This window comes from Anopheles coluzzii, chromosome 3, assembly GCF_943734685.1.
Source record: "Anopheles coluzzii chromosome 3, AcolN3, whole genome shotgun sequence".
Classification (NCBI taxonomy): domain Eukaryota; kingdom Metazoa; phylum Arthropoda; class Insecta; order Diptera; family Culicidae; genus Anopheles; species Anopheles coluzzii.
The window spans coordinates 85,094,968-85,115,531 of record NC_064671.1 but is presented as its reverse complement, the minus strand read 5'-3'; the positions used below and the strand labels follow the sequence as shown (position 1 = coordinate 85,115,531).

Sequence of the window (20,564 nt, the reverse complement as noted above, 5' to 3'; positions counted from 1 at the left end):
GTGTGTGTGTGTGTGTGTGTGTTTGTGTGTTTGGTCGGATCGAAAAGTATGGTATGCGAATCATTCATGCACATTGTATTGTATTTGAAGAAGATTCTCTCGTTTTTGTTTTAGCAATAAATATATAAAACGATTGCATTCCCTTTTTTCGAAAATAAACATGACAACCTCGTTCATGATAATGCATTTTCGAATTGCATCATAAAAAGTTAGATAAAACATTTAATTTACATTACAACCACACCATGTAACCGTCCGTCGGAGCCCATCCAATATTGATTATGCTCTTGGTGATGGTGATTTGCACGAGTGTAAAATCAATATTCACCGTACCGTATACCGCTCCCTGTTCCCATGTCAGTTCAATGGTTGAGGTCAGTTCCAGCCACAACCTCTGGCGGGCATAACAGTTGCATCCATTTCTTTATTTCCCGCTCCCGGTGATACCATTGACTGGCTGGCGGTAAATTAATGCAATTTTCATCCACACAGACCAAGGGGGTTGTTTGGCTCCTGGGTTCCAGGAAATGTTTGCCGACCTTGGTACGGATGGTACAGTTCCGGTAAGCTGTAACGGATCTAGCTACAATGTAACGCCGAATGATTATTAAATGATTCTTAGCTACCAACAAAGGAAAGCTAGCTATTTCTGGTTCCGTGTAATCTTTAAATTATTAAACTTTAAAACATGCACATACCTCACACCGAAGAACAAAGCCCTTGGACTGCGTCATTGTTACGAGGTTGTTGAGTGTGAAGAAAAATTGGAGTATCTTTTGAAGTAAGCTCGTTCCATAACGCACGAGGGAAAATTAATTACCCGCCTCGGGGCAATTTGTGTATGCGTTGTTGTATTATTGCTCTCCCGTGCTCTTCATTTTCGCTGCTTTTCCTTTTGAACATTAACTTCCATTATTGACACACGATCGAAAAAAGGGTACACACACACGCATGGGCGTTGTACCCGCTGACCCCTTTTCAGTGTGCGCCTCATGTCAAGTATGCTACAGCACGTGTTCTATCGATGCCTATTGGAAGCTCATTGTAATTGAAATTCAATCGTTCGCACTGAAACTGCTGCGTGAAAATTGTCACCAACCGCTTGCTGATGAAAGGACATTGTGCTGGCACTGTCCCTTCTTGCACGTAATAAGGGGCTTGTAATTTAATATACGCTCACTACCGCGAACCGCCAATGCATCCCTTCGCAATGCCTGCATTCAAATTATGCTAATGCATCGCAAACATATTATCGAGCAGCAGCGTTCGATTGATGGATCAATTGGTTTAAAGTTTTGACACACCATTAGCGTTATTAGTCCAACCATTATCTGCTCCTCTGCTCAGCTCGCACGGACAGCGACCGCGGACCGGAACGGAGATCGATGGGAGATACATTTAGGAATATTTGGATCACGTGTGCTCACGATTGCAAGTTAGAAGAAGCTGTGCAAGAGAGCTCATTGAAGCAGTCACGGTGATAAAATCATCTACCAAACTGTTGACACGAAGCGTGCTGCTGTCAAGCTTTGCTCCCTAACCTCAATCGATACAATGTTCTTTGGCGCCTTATTCACTTCACTTGCCAAACAAAACTTCTCCAAATACAATCCGGCAAATGGGAAAACTTTTGCTCTGTTACTTAAGTGCTAAACAATGTATTCCTATTCTTAACTTTATTTCCATGAGTTTGCTTTCGCTTTGTTCTGTTGGCCCCTTCTCGCTCAGTATCTCCTTGCGTATCCATTACGGACGATCGAACTAATACTCTCGAAACCGTAACGATTGATTTAGTTTGTCTCGGTTTTTTGTCTATTCAAGATGGGATGGGTGACAACGTATAAATACACACACAGACAAACACACACGTGCTTCAAAGTGTGTGCGTTTGAGGAGTTGCCGTCTGAAATGAATTTCCTAGGGGGGATGCCTGAATGCGCACAGTGCGTGTGTTGTGCTCGCCCATGGATGCTCGCGGGGTGTACATTAATTTATTTAATGTATTTCACCAATAAAACTGAAATTAACGTTCAATTACTTTATATACGGGAGTGTTACGGAAGACTGAGCAGGGTTGAATTGGGATGGTATGGTGCGTGTGGCGGCAAAGCAAAAAAAAGGGGTGCTAAAAGTCTATGCAGCGTTCGGCCTCGGCCATACGATTCATTTGTCCGGCCTCCGGAATCTCTATTAGTCACCGCGCCCGGAGAAGTAGAAGTGGTAGAACTCAACGCGATGTGATAGTGAGTGAGAGTGTGTGTAAATCATAGTTTTATCTTGCTATGCTGTCACAGATGGTACACAACCACAGTCGTAGAGCAGCAAATTGTCGCATCTGGACGAAACTGAAACAACTCTTCCCTATCTTCAGGGTTATTATTCAGGTGAATAGGTGTACGCTTCAATTCTGCGTTGTGTGATAGTCATCTCGAGAGCTCCGTAAACATCACATCGTGAGATCTATTCCAACACTTCACGAGCCGCTACTCACGTGTAATGGTGTAATTGCTTTGCAACATTGTACGGATTTGTTGTCATAAATGCCAGGTGGTAATGCCGACGTCTCTCACTTGACCGAAATAACGCTAATCGCCACTTCAAACACCCTGGGTCAAAGCACCGCCTTGTGGTTTTGGAGTGACATCCGCACCTTAGGATGTCGGTTGGTGTAAACGTTGCAGACAGTTTGGGGCAGAGAAGCGATGATCTTTCGGTATTACTCTTATTAGATCTATCTACCCGCACTACACATGTCTACAACTTAGGCTCTGTTCACTACTTCGCCAGATATTCATCCCTCTTCGTTGCTCCTCCTCCTCCCTTCCATTCAATTAGAGCGATCGTCTAATCGTCAGCTTGATCGTTTCGGGAGCTGCGTCCCAAGTGTGTAGCAGCAGAGGCGCGCCTCTACATAACCTTTTAATTGAGATAACTGTGGCAATGTTTCATAACTCTTAAGGGTTAAAAATACCCATCCCAGCCGATCGATAAAAGCAGCCGGGCACCGCGCTCTCGCAGACTTTCTTCTAAAATAGAGTTGAATTTTTCAAAGTCGATTGTTCCTGTCGGTGGGGTCCCCAAAACGCGTGCTCCACTTTGGCTGCGCGTATAAGCCATAATTAATCCGCGCTATCTTTGCGTGTCGTGCGTGCGTAGTTCCGCACGGTACAACAACGCATCGGGATCGGGTGCGGGCTATAATTTGTTCTGATACGTTGAGGAAATAACGTTAACCGCCCAAAGGGATGCTTGAACTGAAGTGTGGGAAGCAGGAGAGAGGGGGAGCTCTGGTTACGATAAGCACTGGCAGACCGTTTTACAGGGGTTTTACGAAAAGGTAAAACACGCTTCGGGTCGCAGACCTTCAATGTGGCGCTTTTTATCTCATCCACCGTTTCCGAAACAGCGCCATATTCTCCCTGTCTGCCTGTTTTGCCTTTTCCATTTCAAAACACAAAACACAAGACCGCCGAAAAATCACACCGGGCCGGGATCTGTTGGTTGGTCGGTGTGTGTGTGTGTGTGTGTGTATTTTTAATTTCGCTTTAGCTGTGTGGTTCGCGTCGGTTTTGTTCACATGAGACATTCAAGCTGGGGAGGGGTGGGTAGTATAACTTCGTAAATTTCCCATTACATAACGTACCCGGTAGCTAAAAACGGATGGGAATCGTTTTTTTTTTTGCTTTAGCCTGCCGCCCTCCCTGAAATCAACCCAATTTTTTGGCAGAACCATGAATGAAAACGGCGGTCCCTTTCGACCATATCCTTTGCTAAATAGTGGTGTAACCTTGGGGCCAAACCATCCAGCGTATGCAGCGTGTAGTTGGGAGTGTAGAAAGTAGACTAATTGGGTTTTAATTAAAAAGTGACTGCGCTTCATTAGGCTGGGCAGGTGGTGGGTTGGTAGGTTCGGAAAGAGCGTGTTTTTAGGCCCGTGTTAATGCACCGAGAAGCTTAAGGTTAAGGACTCGTGCCAGCGATTCGCGGCTTTACGCCCGTGCCTGTGTTAGGCTCGCCTTTCACCTTCAGTGAGTTTTGGGTTCGGTTGAACGGGTTTATAAATTTTAGCTTCGAGGGAACAATGTTTCACCTGTCGTGTATAAAATAGAGTGGTAAAATATGGAGTTATCGTAAAATTTGCTCACTAGAATGATTGGTTTTACGTTCATTTGTACATTAGCCTATTTTTGTACAACAGCTCCTTTTATGATTAAGGCCAGAAAGTTTAACTTTCAGTCTGTCAGTGGAACAATATTCATGATTCAGGTTATCCTACTTAACCATTTCGTTCCTTCATATTGGATTTCGTCAATTGTGTACAAACATTGATACATTTTTAAACAACTTTTTAAAGTATTTTCAACCTTTCTTGATCAAATATGTATACTTTAGAAAATAAATTCTATGACACATGAGCTCAGTCCGGTCTAGTGGTACAGTCGTCAACTTGTAGTTCTTAACAACATACCCGTCATGGGCTCAATACTTGAATGGACCGTTTTTCTCCCGTACGTAGGAATGACTATCCTGCTATGTGTACTCAATAAGTCACTGAAAACCAAGTCCACTAGTGGTACAGGCAGGCCTTGACCAACAACGGTTGTTGTTCCAAAAAGAATAAGAAGAAGATACATGAGCTGATCCAGCCATCGCGAGCCTCTGACGAGGCAGCAATTTGATGACATTTTTTTCTGATTGAAATAATCTAGGCTTAATATCTGAGACCTCGTTTGACGTGTGAGTTTGTATGGAGTTTAGACATGATTATTTGAGGAATCACATGATCTTGTTTAAAAAATAGTTACTATTTGATTAAAATTAATATTTAAGACACACAGGACAAAATTAGTGATTTGTCTTTCATTTGATACTTTGAAGTTAGCATTAATTTAATGGAAATTCTTTGCCAGAATGAAATATCAGATGGACACTCAAGCAATTATTAGTTTTATGTTGTCTTCGTTTTTCTTTTTTATTCACACAGCTCAAAAGTGCTATTTGATGTTATTGCAACATAGAACTAATCAGAACATGAGACATCAATACAATTATCGTAAAATTCCATCTCACTTCTTCCACTTCATCGTATTCACCATTTATCATATTTCAATCCCAAAGCAGTACGATCTACCGGAAGCATTGTACGTGTTCTGCTCGATCTCACCCTACAACCACCAGCCCTGTGGTATGTTTAATATCCGTTGTATAAGAGGACGACAATCGCAACAGGGAAATACAAAAAAAAAAACCCCACGAATGGAATGTGCACTTCCCAAACCCTCTTCACTCCTCTCCCTGTTTGCAAACCTGCCAGGCAGCATCGACAGATCGCGATCGCGTTCGGGATCGCAAACGATCGCACATATGGTTTATGCTCCTCTCAGGAAAGATGGGGTGGGGTGCCGCCATCATGCCCCATCCCGTCATTCTAAAGTGCCAACTTCATTAGAAAGAAATTAGATACGATGAGGTGCACGTTCGTGCGCGTTTTTTTGCGCTCATAGCAATTCATCTAAACAGAGCGGAGGAGCGGGCGCAAAAGGGTAAGCAAACGGAAAACCAACACCACATTTATGACCAATCGGTTGGACCGCCAATGGGTTGTGCTGTGGTGCGTTCCATCGTTCCTCCCTTTTTTTTTTTGTTGCTCCAATATTTGCTTCGCCTCATTTCTAAGTGGGGTTTTGCAAATTAATGTGCGCTGTGTTGGCCTGGGCCGGGTGGGATGTCTTTCGTTTTCATGATTTATTTACAAAACCTCATTGAGGTTAAGTTTAGGACTGAAGGCATGAAGTTTCGTACCCAAAACACACAAGCAGACATGCTCCAGAACACACATACACACACGCGCAAAGTCTGCAAAGTTCCAGCGGTGCCGTCTCTAGCTGCTGATCGGAGCTAAACCTCCGAAACATACCTATATTTCATGTTGGATCGGTTTTCTTCTGGGAAGTTCTTGTTGTTTTTTTTTCTTTTTTTGCTTATCCTGTTCAAGTTTTTTGCTGCCACTCTCATGGGAAAAAAGTAAGATTAGCAAAGTTTTTTTTTATCCCTTCCTTGCGCTTATAAACTCATGCTTATCGTTAAGTTTGTATGTTTCGGGCATTTTTTTGTTGTTGCTGATGTGTTGCTTCCACTCCGTCCTTTCGGGAGGCCTAGATACTTGAAATTCCTAATCCAATTGGACATGGGCCTTTCATACTTTATTTAAAATGCACCCAAATGCTATCCCCGGTACAATTTACATCGAAAAAACAGTATTTCCCATAATGAAGTTATGTAAATTCACCAAAGATTGATCTCGTTACTGTATATCTTTCGCTATGTGCCTTTCACCCTCTCTCACACTCCAAAACCAACCAACCCGAACAGAACCCGAATATCTATTTTCTTACATAATGAGCGGAGTTCTCTGCTCGCGCTTCGAAGGTCTCAGATCTCCTGCTCAGACCACCGTAGATAAAGATAAAAAAGTTGAAACGAATTTTATGGCTATCAAAAACTTCTTTGCGCTCTGGTGGTGCGGTGTTTATGTCGCTGGCTGGTGTAGCTGTAGCGGCTAGCGCTTTTATTATGGCCTCGCAGTAGAAAATATCCTGAAAGTGCCTTCACCTTCAATTTGCCAAAAAGGTAAAAATCTAACCTTTTTTAAGGGAAGGTGGAAAACGATTCCCTTTTTTCACGGTAGTACTGAACAGAAGAAAGAAAGCAAAAAGCCTCAGTACACTTTTCGGGATCTTTGGAAAATGGGGAAAGCTTGCCATTTTGTACTCTCTCGTGTAGGTGTATGCGCCGGTAAAAGAACGAAACACTTTAATTCCCAATCCAGTGTAGCGATTCATAAAGTACTTCAACTCCCTTACCCGATACCACCCCAGCATTACGTGTGCAAACAAATAAACAACAATGAGCAACGCAAGGGCGAGAAAACAACGACTTTCCACAAAAAAAAAAGAAAAAAAAACAAAGCAACCACTACCACCACCAAGACATGAATCGGTCGGGGTGCGTGGTTTTGGAGCTCAGCCAGATCGAAGTTACCTTTGCACCGCGCTTTGCCTTGTCGATCCATTATAAAGTTTCGTAAAACGGCTTTCGATGTGTGGTCCTCACAGGTCCCGAAACCGGAAGGTCGTGAGCTGGGAACGATCTTCTGGCGAGCAAGTCGTAAAGAATAAGGCCAGAAGTAGCTGCTCTGCCTTTGGAGAAACAGAAAAGACCGGCACGCACAGCAGGACTATTGGTTGGGTAATGTTTCTTCTTTAATAATTACACACCTGGTTGAGAGATATGGCAGTGTTTGGAGTGGAGTATTCTAAAGCGTGGCGTACACTTATACAAGAGTTGCGCATCGTGCAACACCGAGCAAATGAAATAAAAAGCGCTACAGAATGGCTTCATCGTACGAGAGAGATACGAGATCTGGCGCTGCCGGGCTGCTGATATATGCCAGAGCCTTAGCGCGCGCCCCCCCTAGAGAGGAAACGACACACACGCAGGAAGGAAACACCTTCTTTCACAACGTGTCGCTCTATGCTGTGTTGAGTATGTTAGTAGGGGGGAGTAGGGTTTTTGTTGCTGTTTGATATGTTGATCTATCTCGAGATAATTATCCGCCGTTGTTTGCAGTATGCTTGGTCTCCCGGACTGTGGATTGCAGCATCTTTTTATCAGCCCTCCTGGAGGAGGGCGCTCACACATACGAGCGCGGATGTTGCTACAGAAGGTCCCATAAATGTACTTCTCCCTACGCTTACCTAGAAGAGTTCCGCCTAACGAGCGCAGAACTTGGTCTTGGTTGGTACCTTTTGCTCCACCCGGTACGGAATAATTGGAGTTGTTGAGCAATCGCTTTCACTGGAACGACCCTGTGGTGTAACATTCGAGCGAGAGTTAAGGTACTCTTCTTAGTTTGTTCTGGGGTTTTTTGTGTGCTCTTCTTCTCAACAAACCTGGTTGGTTAAGTAAATCCCAACCCAACGAGCAGAACAAATAGCTTGGGGAGGAGGCACGGGCCTTCGTGGAGCACTTTCCTATAGTGATTTGCATTAAATCTACCCAGTTCGGTTTCGTAACATACTCCGCAGCAAGGAACGTCATTTTTAGCGCCTTTATCCCGCTGTGTCGCTGTGTACCCCGCTGTATAGCGAGTGTCGAGTGCCCTATTTTTCGTCCTTTGCTGGAAAAGCTAGATTAAAACTCACGACACGACACAAAAAAAAATATCCCAGGATTAAGTTTATCCTCGTAAAGCAGAATCTACCTCATCACGCTTTGTGTATGTGTGTGTGTGTGTGCTCGTAGAATCTAAAAATAATGTTTCATTAATTTCCTTGTCAAGTGCGCTTTCGCCTTCAGATTTAAGCTCTTAGAAGGATTAGCACTCGACAAAGCAGCATCTAAAACATCGCCAAAAAGACTAACTTTGCTCACTTTTTCCCACTCCCTCCCTCCCTCTCTCTTTCCCATCTCCTTCGCCAAAAACCCTCTCCTCTCAATTACTTATGCAAATCTGTGTGTAATGCAAATGTTTCGGCAATTACTTAAGAACTCCCAGCAAAGGCAATATCGATGCTCTTCCAGCGACGCTTCCGGCAATGCTCAACACACCCGCAAATGTCCGCAAGAGGAGACTCGCAATTATCTCACCGGAATGTCGGTAGCAGTAGGCCTGCAAGAACGAAAGCAATATAGGGCAAAAAATGCTACCCAAGCTTGTTTGTTTTCCATCTCAAGCACCACCTGCTCAGAGTGGATCTAGTTCACATGGTAACCGGGGAAGCTTACGGTGAGGAAGGAGCCGTCGCACACAACAGTACAAAGCGAAGTGGCGATATTGCTTTCGCTTCGTCGCGGTCAAATGGAAATATTTGTTTAGGCATTGCCGAGAGGCATTCTGGCCCTGGGATGGGGGGGGGGGTGTCTACTTCCGGAGAACGTTTAGGAAGCTGCTTAAAATTTAAGCGGAATTTACGGGCTCACTGGATTTGCATACGGTAGCGATTCGGTACGGGGTTTAATGTGAGTTAATTGATTTTTATTTGAGAATTTTCACCGGAGAAACAAAAGCAGTACGGTAGATGGGTTGTTGTTCGAGCTGTCATTGTCATGGTAGATTTTGAATTACGACTAAACCCAAATTAGCATAAGGTATGAGGCAGTTCGTATCATTTCTCATTGTTTGAGGTATTATTTGGGCGTTGAAGTATAAGTTATTTTAAGCTCTTTGTTATCTTTAAAGTAAGAGTTTAGTCAGAAGTTGCTCTCCAATGCTTGGGATGTTTCCTCAGGAACAAGACCGAATGTACGGCAAAGTGTCTGGGCCCTGAGAAATCAATGAATAAATCATAAAATAACAGACTTTTGTAGCTAGACAGAGTTATAACCAGAGCATTATCTGGTTCAATGTCTGAATGCAGCAGTATCTCTGAGCATATTGGCTACAATGATTCTAGCTGTGTTGATCGCTTCAAGAAATCCCATTCATGGCTCAAGTTAGTTCATGTTGTTCTTTAGATTTACGATTATTGTTACATAACGCAAAGTGTTATCAATGTATGTAACATGGAGTACCCGATAACTGTTTCTCGGTAATGAAGATGGTCTGGATCACTGCTTCTAATCCCCATATACGTCTAGTTGCCTTCGTTCTATTACAAATGAAGGAAAAACACTACCACATTTGTTGGTACTGCGTGTGTTTTGTGTCCATGTTCTTCTGAATGATCTCAATTCTTCTTGTATTCTTCACTTTAGATCCATTACTAGAATATGACAAGAACCTGGATCACTCGATTTTATAATTCCAGGGCTTAGAAAATTATTTTCTGATATTTTTTAATTTAAAACATACGCTAACGGAACACGCGTACAACAAGGATGTATAGGCCAGAACAGCAATAAACTTGCCAAAGGCTATCCGTAAATTCCTATCGAAAGGAAACTCAAAACCGAATTCTCAAATTCCTAATTTTAAAATTCTCTTTCAAAAAAAAAAGAAATGCCTTTGTTACCTTCCCCAACGATACTCGCTCCAGTTTTAAAGCTTTGATGAAAAATACCAGAAAAATACCTTCACTTTTACAAGTGCTTCACCTGAACGCCGACCTGAACGAGACGTTACAACCTCGTTACGGCCACGGGTTATCTCGTTTGCCTTCTCCACGCGCATCCACTTCAACACGGGCCGAGAAGGTGATTTGAAACGACCGAAAAGGAAAACTTTACAGTCAGTAAACGTAAACAACGAGAAAGACAATCCGTTCCACTGTGTGTTCCGTCTGTCTGTCTGTCGGTCTGTGAGTCCCGATTCCGGGGCACTGGAATCGTTGTCACTCTCGTTTTCAATTCCCCAAATCTCCCCGTCCGTTTTTGCCGAGCTGCGGAGCCTAGAAAGCATCATGCGCGCCGCCACAAGAGCCGCACCAAACGTGACAGTGCTCGGCGGCTGCCTTACGGGATCGTAAATCATGTGACATAAACTAATTAGCGCCTCGTCATGTCTTTTTATCTCCGCCCGGTGTTGAGGCGATTGTGTGTAGGTAAGGGCTGGGGGGCGGTGAGATTATGTTTTAATAAAATTCACTAGAAATGCGCGCCCGAGTGAACAAACACGCCACTCGAAGCGCACCCGCGACAGCATCACGAGTCTTGTCACTTAATGAAGTTCTTTTTTGTTTTCTTGCATTTATGTCGGAAAGTTCACACCCCCTGCTGCTGGTGGAGAAAAGCTTCTAGGAAAAGGCTGTTTTTTTTATCCCACCTTTCCGCTTTCTTCCCTGATTTTTCATTCACAAGCTTCAACCGTGAAGCGAATTGAGTCGATCGCGCTTCTTATGGTTAAATGAAGTTGTTCTACTTACTTTCAACCATGGTTCCGACCAGCACGACGGCGAACGCCAGTGCAAGCTGCACCGCACCCCAGCCGCGAAGATTCATCGTTTGGCGCGGTCGGTTCGTCGCTTGTTGGAAGCTGGAAGACGCTGGAAGATGCAGAACAGCACAACCGAACAGCAAAAAAAGCTCTTCAGCCCTGGCACACACACACACACACACCAGGGTAGGAGCAGGGGGGGTTGAAGGGAAACACTTCTTTTCACACTGCACTGCACTGTGTGATGTTTGGGGAGCAGATTCTTTTCAAGCACTTTTGGATTTTTTATACTGAAATGATTTTTCAACTTTCAACACTTGTTGGGAAAACTTTCACGCACACTTACACTCGCACACACATACAGACATAGACACACAGGTTGAGACTGGTGATTCTAGAATAGAATGAAACTTGCTTTTATTTGCATTTACCTTTATTTAACTATTGACGATTCAACGGCAGACTTCAACGCATAATGATGAGGTCTGCAAGCAGGTGCTCGAGAACTTTTTCTAATTAGTATATTTCGTTCTCATTATGATTTTGAATAAAAATGAAACAAGTGATTGATACAAACTTCTAGTAGAGCTTTTTTAAAGATTTTTCTACTACAAAAGGATCATTATTGTCGCAAGTTTAAAAAAAAATGGGGGAAAATGTAATAAAAAAGCAAAAAACCGAAACTATTCTTGTATTATTGAGCAGGACGAGAAAAAAGAACACCCAACCACGCTACTTCAGGTGCGCTAAGTACACACGAATACATTTGCTATTCATGAGACTGCCGGACTTGGTTTCCATTTTGCTTTTGGTCGAAATAAAATGAGCTGCATGCACACCCGTGCACAAGTTTGCCCTTTCGCGATAGTGGATGGGTCGGTGAAGGGGGGGGGGGGGGAAATAACGACGTTCCTCACTTTAGGTGGCCCTTCATAGCTATCATCTGCCGCCCGGTTCCCCTAATTTCCCCCCAGGTAGCTCAATGTCGGTCAGTATAAGAATTCTAATTTTAAAATCATCATAATTTAGTCGCCAGTCATCACATTCACAACACACGGCCACACACACACACACGGCTCAGAACTGACCGCACGCTAGAGCAGGGTGCCGTGTTTTCGGGAAGCGAACAAAATTCAAAATGTTGAAAGAATGCGTTATGCAAAACTGAGCAGACACGACGGTGACGTATGTGTATGTGTGTGTGTGTGTTTTTGTATTTTAATTTTCTAACACCGCCCAATGCGCAACCACTTTACAACGGTGTAAGCACAGCCACGTGAGAATACCGTCGCACCACTACGGCCACTACACTTGTACGCTTGCACTTCCGTTGCAAAACCGGGATGAAAATAGCTGACCACACACACACGCTGTCTCACACTCATTCACACCGTTTGCTGGTGCAGCGATGATCGCAACTGTTAACGTTGCACTGCAGTGACTGCAGCGACTGCGAAAACTGCAATCACTTAGTTGTAATGGAATATCGGAATTTGAATTGCATTACTATCATCTTTTTATTATTGTACAGAAATGGTTAAATTTTTGTTTTACTAAATCACAATGCTACGACGGATCGCATCATTACTCCACTTTTAACGATCACTTGATCGATTTCGAACATTTACGGGCACATCTCTACGAATAAATTCTTCACAATTGCGATTTTCTAAACCCTTCTTTAGTGCTCACAGTACTTTCAAGCAACACACAACCCGTTAATAAAATTTCCAAACGCCAAATAAAGACTTTTTTGATATATTACGCACGCAAAATTTCACGCCACCCGGCACAACGGCTCGATACGCAGCGACTGTCCGTGTTCACTGGTCGCGGTTCAAAATACGAATGAACGGTCAACGTTACGCTGGTAGCCGTCGAAGCACCGCTTGCCATGAATCGTTCATTCGCAGCGTGCTCTGCGACCAGAATGAACACGCAGAAAACACGCAACTGTGTGCGCCGGCAAGCAGGCCGTGTCTCACAACAAAGCGTATTCCAGTTCATTCGCAGCGGGGAATGAATATGGTTGTGCACTGTGGGCTATTTGTGCGTAAAAATTGGAAGAAAAAAAAATCGCTAAGGTTTTATTAAGGTATTTAAGAATAGTGAAAATATTTATTCCATTTTTTTGTCTTGTGAGGCAACACACGTTTTCCTGATTCGAGTTAGAATTTTACGCTTGACGTGATAGAAAAATAGTGTTACTATGTTGAGCTAGCTTGAGAAACCCAGTTACATAATTCATCTCTCTCTCTCTCTCTCTTTCTCTCTCTCTCTATCTCTTTCTCTCTCTATCTCTTTCTCTCTCTCTCTCTCTTTCTCTCTCTCTCTATCTCTTTCTCTCTCTCTCTCTTTCTCTCTCTATCTCTCTCTCTCTTTCTCTCTCTATCTCTCTCTCTCTCTTTCTCTCTTTTTCTCTCTCTCTCTCTTTCGCTCTCTCTCTCTGTGTCTCTCTCTTTCTCTTTCAATATCTCACTCTCTTCTCTTCTCTTTATTTCTCTTTCTTTCTCTTTCTCTCTTCCTCTCGTATTCTCTCACTCTGTATGTGTATTATTCTCTCCCTTTATCTCTCTCTCTCAGTCGGTTCTATGATGAATATAAAACAATTACAATAAAAAAAAGCTTTAACTGTTTTCCGGGTCAGTTTTGTTAAATGTGAACGTCATTATTCAACAATCGCGCAAGGTTTCTTCAACAGCCCTGCTGTCGCAAATAACGACAACAGTTGAAAAACATCTTGCAAGTATTGAATAATGCTGTTCACATTGAAAACTGAGCCGTAAAACAAATGTAAATGTCAGATAATTCAATAATTACAAAATGATATTTTTAACTCACTGACTATCATGCCCCGCACTGTAAGTCGACTTTGAAACGGCATGCAAAGCTTCCCCAGCCGCAAAATCGGGTTTTCGCCGCGATTTTCGACCAAGCGAAAATAAAAATTATGCCATTTGTATGGGGCGAACACACACACACACAAATTATAGTGGCTGATTATGGATGGGAAGATTATGGTTCTGTCTTTTGTTTCACTCTCGCGCACAGACGATGATGTCCCGTCGCATTCTCTCCATGTTATCGGCTCAACGGTATGGTTGTTGCTGCTCTTTCTCGCACGTGAGGGAGTTTTCTTTGTCCTTGTTTTTCCCGTGTGTGACATTGGCTGCGAATCCTCTTGATGCGTTAAAGGAAGTTAACTGCACCTAAAGCGTTTTGTGACTAACACAACCACAAACACAGTATTATGATGTTTGTAGATTTGGGACATATTTTGGTAAACTTTTTATGCGGTCGAGCAACAATTAAATGCCGCATGTTGTATACCCTTTAAACCAAACGGCAATCAGCTGCAATCTTTTCATCGTCACTCTGGTGCTCTCTTCGACCAGCGCCCCGACTCATTGAACGCATGCTGTAATGAGACCGGTTCCTACGAGACCGGACGAGATCGATTCTTATCCAGACCATTCCCCAGATAGCAAGAACCCACTATCCGATAGCGTGATTTGAGTAAGGTTAAGAAGCCGTTTCAGCCCTGTCTACAGCATTTTTCGTTACGTCAAAGAAGAAGAAGAAAATGGGTGCGGGAGGCTATGAGCTTGCAATGTCGCACGCGGCCTCGATACGTGGGGGAAGGCGAAATCACCCGTACAACAAAGAGAGCAGGGAGATGGCAGGGAGCTGTGGGGTCTTATCGGCCACGGGCTGCAATCGACCAAGTGGTTCTATGGAGCGCTGGTATGTGGTCAGCGAGTGCGCTAGGTAGTTTGGCAGGCGCCAATCCGACCCGTGGGTGCAACGAGTTCGAGTCGACCCAAATGAACTGGATCGTTTACGGATGGTTCCGACTGAGAAGGATTACGCTGGATCCTTTCCTCGGAGCCCCACGCGGCCCCTTAGTTTGGTTTGGCCTCTGGTTAATCCGCCCCTGCCCGCACTTCACTATTGTTTGCCTTAAGGCTTACGACAAATACAGTTTACATTTGTTATTCTAAACTATGCTAGCATCATTGAACAGCAATACGAAAGAAAAGGAATGGGAAGGAAAGAAGGGGAAAGCGAGTAAATAAATGGGGAGCTAACAAGAGCGGAAGGAACCGGAGGACCAGGAAGGGTGATATTCGAAGAAGTGAGATGAGAAGATGAAAGCGGGGATGGCGTGTAGTAGCGTTTGCTGTTCCGAAGCGACGATGGGCTCTAAACAATGGGGGACGAGAGCGAAGCGAACTGGAGGTAGCATACAGGAACGGGGAGAACATACAGGAAGGGATCAACATGCATTTTTTGAAAATCGATGTTCTTATTTCTGTATTGTCCACATTGTCCACATCAATCTTATGAGCAGCGGATCGTACAAAGCTTCTTCATCTTTTTCTTATTTGACACAGTAAACATTGCTTTTCTGCCTGTCTCAGCCACTCCTTTCTTCTTCTTGGTGCAACGACCTACGCGGTCATGCCGGATAGTTAGCCGTTGCTACGAGAGACGGTCCATACGAGGCTTGAACTCATGGCGAGAATGTTGCTAAGTCGTGCGAGTTGACGTGACCTGTTACTAATTGGTTTACCCCTAGCGAGATAGGCAGTCCTGGGCCACTAGGATCAAACGAGGTTTGAACGCAGGACGGTCACGTTGTTGTGTTGTGTTCAGGTAGCACGACAACGAGGGGCAGCCAAATCCAGCCAAGCCTTCCATAAAATGCGGGGACGCGTTGAGCAGCTTTGCGCGTGAAAGGACCGGCTGCATCACCGGCATTTGAGGCTCCCGGGGTCCGGTCGTCACAGCCAATCCTCGAGCGCAGCCGCAGCGCTATCCACTATGCATGCAGCATACACGCCACTTACGCATCCTGCGTCAATCGCCAGGACAGCGACGGGCTAGAACACAACTTTCTATGCCATCCTCCAGGCAGCGACATGGCCGCGCAGCACCATCCGCAACGATGATGCGTCTCCAAATAAGGCGAGAGAAGGAGCAAGCCAGGCAACGCGAGCGATGCATGCGTCAGCCAAGCCGGGGCGGGTCGCTCCTCGCTTACAGCATCGAGCGAGAGGCGGGGGAGACGTTCCATTTTCTCTTCCGAACAATAGACCCCGGGAATTAGAATTAAAAGAGTACACCATGGTGGGTAAATCCTAACCTTCAATCCGGTGGGAGCGAGAGAGGAAGGGAGGGAGGGGTGGGAGAAGATTGGAGGGTTTGTACGTTATTAAAGAAAAAATATAATGGAAAGACAATATGTGTTCTATGATATCCCTCATTTTAATATTTGACCTTCCGTTTACTTTAGCTAAGCATTGGTTGGCGTAACATGAGCGGACTAGTGCATTGAATGATCTTTTATTTGAATTGATTTTTTTTTTTTGCACAAGCGCAACTAACTGCACTAACAAACAATATAAAACCAGTACGAAGCATGCATTCAATCGATCCGGCAAATAGCACGAACGGTAAATCGATTCCATCCACACGTCAACTTGCGCGTTGATCAAATCCAGATTCGAACGACGGCGCTCTAGCCAACGCGCAATGCATCAGCGGCCAAAAAAAACGGGAAGGAAAAAAACAATAACCCCAAGTCAAGCGCGCTCACACAAGGTCAAGCATTCGCCAATAACTGCTGGGAAAACGAAGGAGGTGGGGAAGGACGTCACTGAAAACGCGTATGATCTGGTAGAACGGATAAAGAAGACAGAAGAAAAGCGATATCACTCCCACCACCATCATATGAACAGCTGGTGTGATCGCAACTACCGACCAGGAAGGAGTAAGGGGGCGGGCAAGATTCATTTTTTTCTACCCATCCATAAAATTTATTTTTTGTTGCTGCTATTCGATACAACAACCCTGGGAAATCTGCCACAATTTTTGCCATAAAACCCGTCTAAAAAAGTTCGCTTGGTCGAGTAACCTCTTAAACCGGACGTCGTGTGGACGTCGGGTGGACGTCCACACGACGTCCACACGACGTCCGAAATCTTCAATTTTGCGGCTAGGGTTTCCAAAGCTTCAAAGCTTTCTTGAAATTGAAACGAAAAGCTTTTTTTATGATGCTCTGATGTCGACAGATATCGACTGAGATGTGAGGTCATGATGCAACTCTGGGGTTTAGACAATTTTGTTTTACATTTTGTTGTATTTCTTAATTAGATGTTCCGATGTTGTAAAATATTTCTAGTATGACGCACAACTGTAGTTAATAACATTGAATAGTGAGATGAGATACACCTGATTACACTGATCCCAGCAAAGAGTTTGAATTGAATCACTTTATTTTGACTTATTTATTAACAAAGTTCTGCAATATTGATGTATTGACTAATCTTCATCTATCTCCATCACTTTAATCTACCTCTTTACAACCGTTATCGTGGCAACCGGCAAGCGTGGCATTATCACCCTTATCTTGAAGAGTACGTGTTGTTTAACTGCAGTTGCATTTTAGAAGTGCAACACATTCGCTGCATCAACTTCGGAAGAAATAGTAGGAATAAAGCGCCGCAAATCCTTCACCGTACAGCAGTAGGTGAAACCACTCGCAAATTTGTCATACTTTGCATTACCCCACCCGTATTGGGCACAGATATCCTGACACAGCATCTCACCAGCTGGCATACTTCTTCTGAACGGATCGTTATTAGTGACGAGTGCGATGGCAGCATTTCTGCGTATAGATTTGACTATTTTCCAAAGCCACTTGGGTATTTCAATACCCTTGGCATCCAGTGTGATCGGAACCTGATGGCCATTTACGTGGGGAAGGGTAAGAATGTCGTAAACTCCCGTAAAAACCAGTACATCCTCCTCTAAGCGACCCGCGACTTGGCGAGCTGCAGCTTCAACGGCCTTCCAGTTTCCCCGATTCGTTGCCACCCACTGGGGAGCGACGTTGACGTAGAAATCGGTGACCCATCGCCATGGACGAAATATACCATCCGCAAACGGTACCATGTGCCCCCGCTCAAGAAAAGAACCAGACGAGATGAATCGTTTCGCCTGAGCAGCGGATCCCAGAAGATCGGTAAAACGTTTAAGTTGCCGTTTTTGGGCGTAAGCCGTGGCAAATGGAACATTTGCAGGGGCACCATCCGGTTTATATGTTGACCGGTTTGTTTTAGTAATGGCATCTGCAAGGAAAGACACACCCCCTATTAGTTATGTTTTATGGAACCAACATTCGAGTCACGCTTACAATTGATAGCTGATCCTCGTATCGTATGACGCGTGAAAAGCACCGAAGCCGTTTGCATGTTGTAGCACGTTTCAAGATACGTTATGAAAGCAAGGCCCGGAACATTAAATCCCAAGCCCAGCAACGTTCCACCACTACCGCAACTAGTGCCCGAATTTCGATGCTTTCCGGTAGTTTTGGAAACACAAGCAATGTTGGCAATATTTACATGTGATGCTCCTAAGGCAAACGTCCTTCCAGACACGCACCGAATGTAGGCTCTTTCTTTTCCAGCTGAAGAGAGAATCGGATATTAAAAGGAGCTAATGGTTATGAATCAACCATTATGGACTAGTTCTACTGTGAAACGTACTGTTTCGGATTCGATTACCAGGACAGGCAATCATTGTAGCTTCACCGGTCTTCCACTGCAACCATCGTCCGTTCGGAGTCCACAACTCATTCTTGCGCAGGAATAGTGGTTCCATTTGGTTCAGTTGTGATTTGATATCAACATTACACTCTGAAAAGATCTCAAAACTGATAATGTTGCTATACGTTCACCTTATCGAAGAAAGCTATAATGTCTTACGTCGATTAGCGAAAGTTGCCAAGGATATTAAAAACGTAATGTATGATATCATTTTGAAGCTTTGCTAATTCGGCGTCTGATGCTGGGACAAGAACAAGAGCCATATGACTGTTGAAAGGCTAATGATTCGATGCATCAATCAGGAACGCTTTTATAATCTAAATTCCGGAAACCTTATCAAAAATGATAATTATTATTTGTTGTTATTATTTAATTTTTGATTATTGGGCATGGAATTACATTGTCTAGCTGCACGCACGATTCCAGGAACTATTGCTTTGAGATGCTTTCTGGCTATAAATAATAATACTTTACACATATGTATTCTACGTAAACAATACGATCCCAATATTTGGCTAATTCTGACCAAGGGGACTGAAGGTTTTGTTCGCATAGAAGAGGGAACACACAGAGCGATGGTTCGATGCTGTAGTGTAAGCGAGACAGCACGTGTGTTCTCCTTACTTCCTAAAGCTTCCTCATACCCCTTGGTATAAATCAGCCAAATTTTGGGGTCTCATTGTTTGCGTGATATTCATTCTTATCTCAGATAATTAAATATCAATGGCAAATGAAAATGATGTTTGTACCCAGAAAAATCTGTAAGTTTGCCTTGCCTTGCATTATCCGGCAACCTTATAACCGCTTTGCTGTCTCAGTCGGCCTCAGGAGGAGAGCATTGCTAAAAAATGTCAATGTCAATTTCATAAAAAAAAATCCGGCTGATACAAAACCCATTGCAGCGTCCCGTAATCAATTGTGATACTCAAAACGATTGGTGTGACCAATGCATGCTTCGTGACATTTTTGCAACCAACGCTTTATGTCACTATGTCATGAAATTTTTGCTGTGATCAGTTCTGCAAAATGTCACTACCATAGTCTTGAAAAATTCCGGCTGAAACCAAATCATGTCAGCGTCATGAGCTCTACTGTGATGATCAGAGGTGAGACTCAAACAGTTGATGCTACCATCACATGATTGGTAACATTATGTGCAACCAACTCTTGGTCAGTCACTTTGTCGCGATATTTTCGGTCGATGATCATCACGATAGTCATGGGAGATATGCGGTGCGTGCGAGTGGTTCCAAGAAAAAAATGAAATGGTATCTCGTATCGTAGTATCAAAGCAGATAGCGCGATAATTTTGGTGCTTGGGACCACACGCCAAGTATATTCCAAGAATGTCGTGATTATCACCGACAAAAATGTCGTGACTAAGTGAGTGACCAAAAGTTGAGTGCTAAAATAATGTCACCAAACATATGATGGTCGCAACAATTGTTTGAGTCTCACAGCTGATCATCTCACGTGATCTGAGTTAAGCTTCGTTTCAGTCATGTGTGTTGGTGACTGTAACAATGGTATTACAGTGGTATTTGGCAGCACTGTTCACAGCCAGAAAAAAAACGTGATTTTGCTTGCGCCGACATTAAGCTCAGCTTGTCAGTCAGAGTTTCGTGTTGAACACAAGCATTCGCATGTCGTGTTCGGCATGTCATGACGCACTTTCATTGAGCAGTAGCAATGATCATCAAGCTACCAAGGACTCAAGCTGCAATGATCATCAAGCTAACCACTCACGCCTTCGTCAGCCAATCCATTACCCGGCCGCTAATGGCGGACACTTTCACGCTTTCATGGTACATTTCATATAGCTCGTCATTACATCCTCCATTGTGCCTGCACACATACGGAGCATTAGAAGTATTTCAGCAACTTCCTCGCGAAAGTGGCCAAGAGGGTTTCGTCAGATTTGGACAGTTTCCATATCTCAGAGGTTTATGTGAGTACCTGTACTAAACGGGTACTTTATAGTCCCTTTCGTCCGTCGCGACTGGTTCATTAAGGTGAACTGCTTTGTCAGGCTGTAGAATGATCGGTAGGCAGTCAGCGTCTTGCTGACCTTTGACTTGAGT

At 43.9% G+C, this 20,564-nt stretch overlaps 2 protein-coding genes across 6 annotated transcripts in view; both read right to left on the bottom strand.

The window, feature by feature from the left end:
* Window positions 1-10,938, bottom strand: part of LOC120957974 (neurotrimin-like) — a 97,939-nt gene extending 87,001 nt beyond the window's left edge. Inside the window, exon 1 of the mRNA XM_040380469.2 lies at window positions 10,863-10,938. Within this exon, the coding sequence (XP_040236403.2) occupies window positions 10,863-10,938 (76 nt within the window). The remainder of the gene's footprint in view (window positions 1-10,862) is intronic.
* Window positions 1-20,564, bottom strand: part of LOC120957004 (uncharacterized) — a 35,700-nt gene extending 15,136 nt beyond the window's left edge. The window contains exons 1-6 of one of the 5 annotated variants that reach the window (XM_049610413.1): window positions 18,883-20,564; window positions 18,643-18,815; window positions 18,424-18,573; window positions 18,072-18,344; window positions 12,566-18,006; window positions 10,863-11,267 (exon numbers count right to left, since the gene is read on the bottom strand). In XM_049610413.1, the coding sequence (XP_049466370.1) occupies window positions 17,321-18,006; window positions 18,072-18,344; window positions 18,424-18,573; window positions 18,643-18,694 (1,161 nt within the window). In that variant the 5' untranslated portion in view covers window positions 18,695-18,815; window positions 18,883-20,564 and the 3' untranslated portion in view covers window positions 10,863-11,267; window positions 12,566-17,320. The remainder of the gene's footprint in view (window positions 1-10,862; window positions 11,268-12,565; window positions 18,007-18,071; window positions 18,345-18,423; window positions 18,574-18,642; window positions 18,816-18,882) is intronic. The other 4 variants (XM_049610412.1, XM_049610410.1, XM_049610411.1 and 1 more) reach the window with 4 other exon arrangements.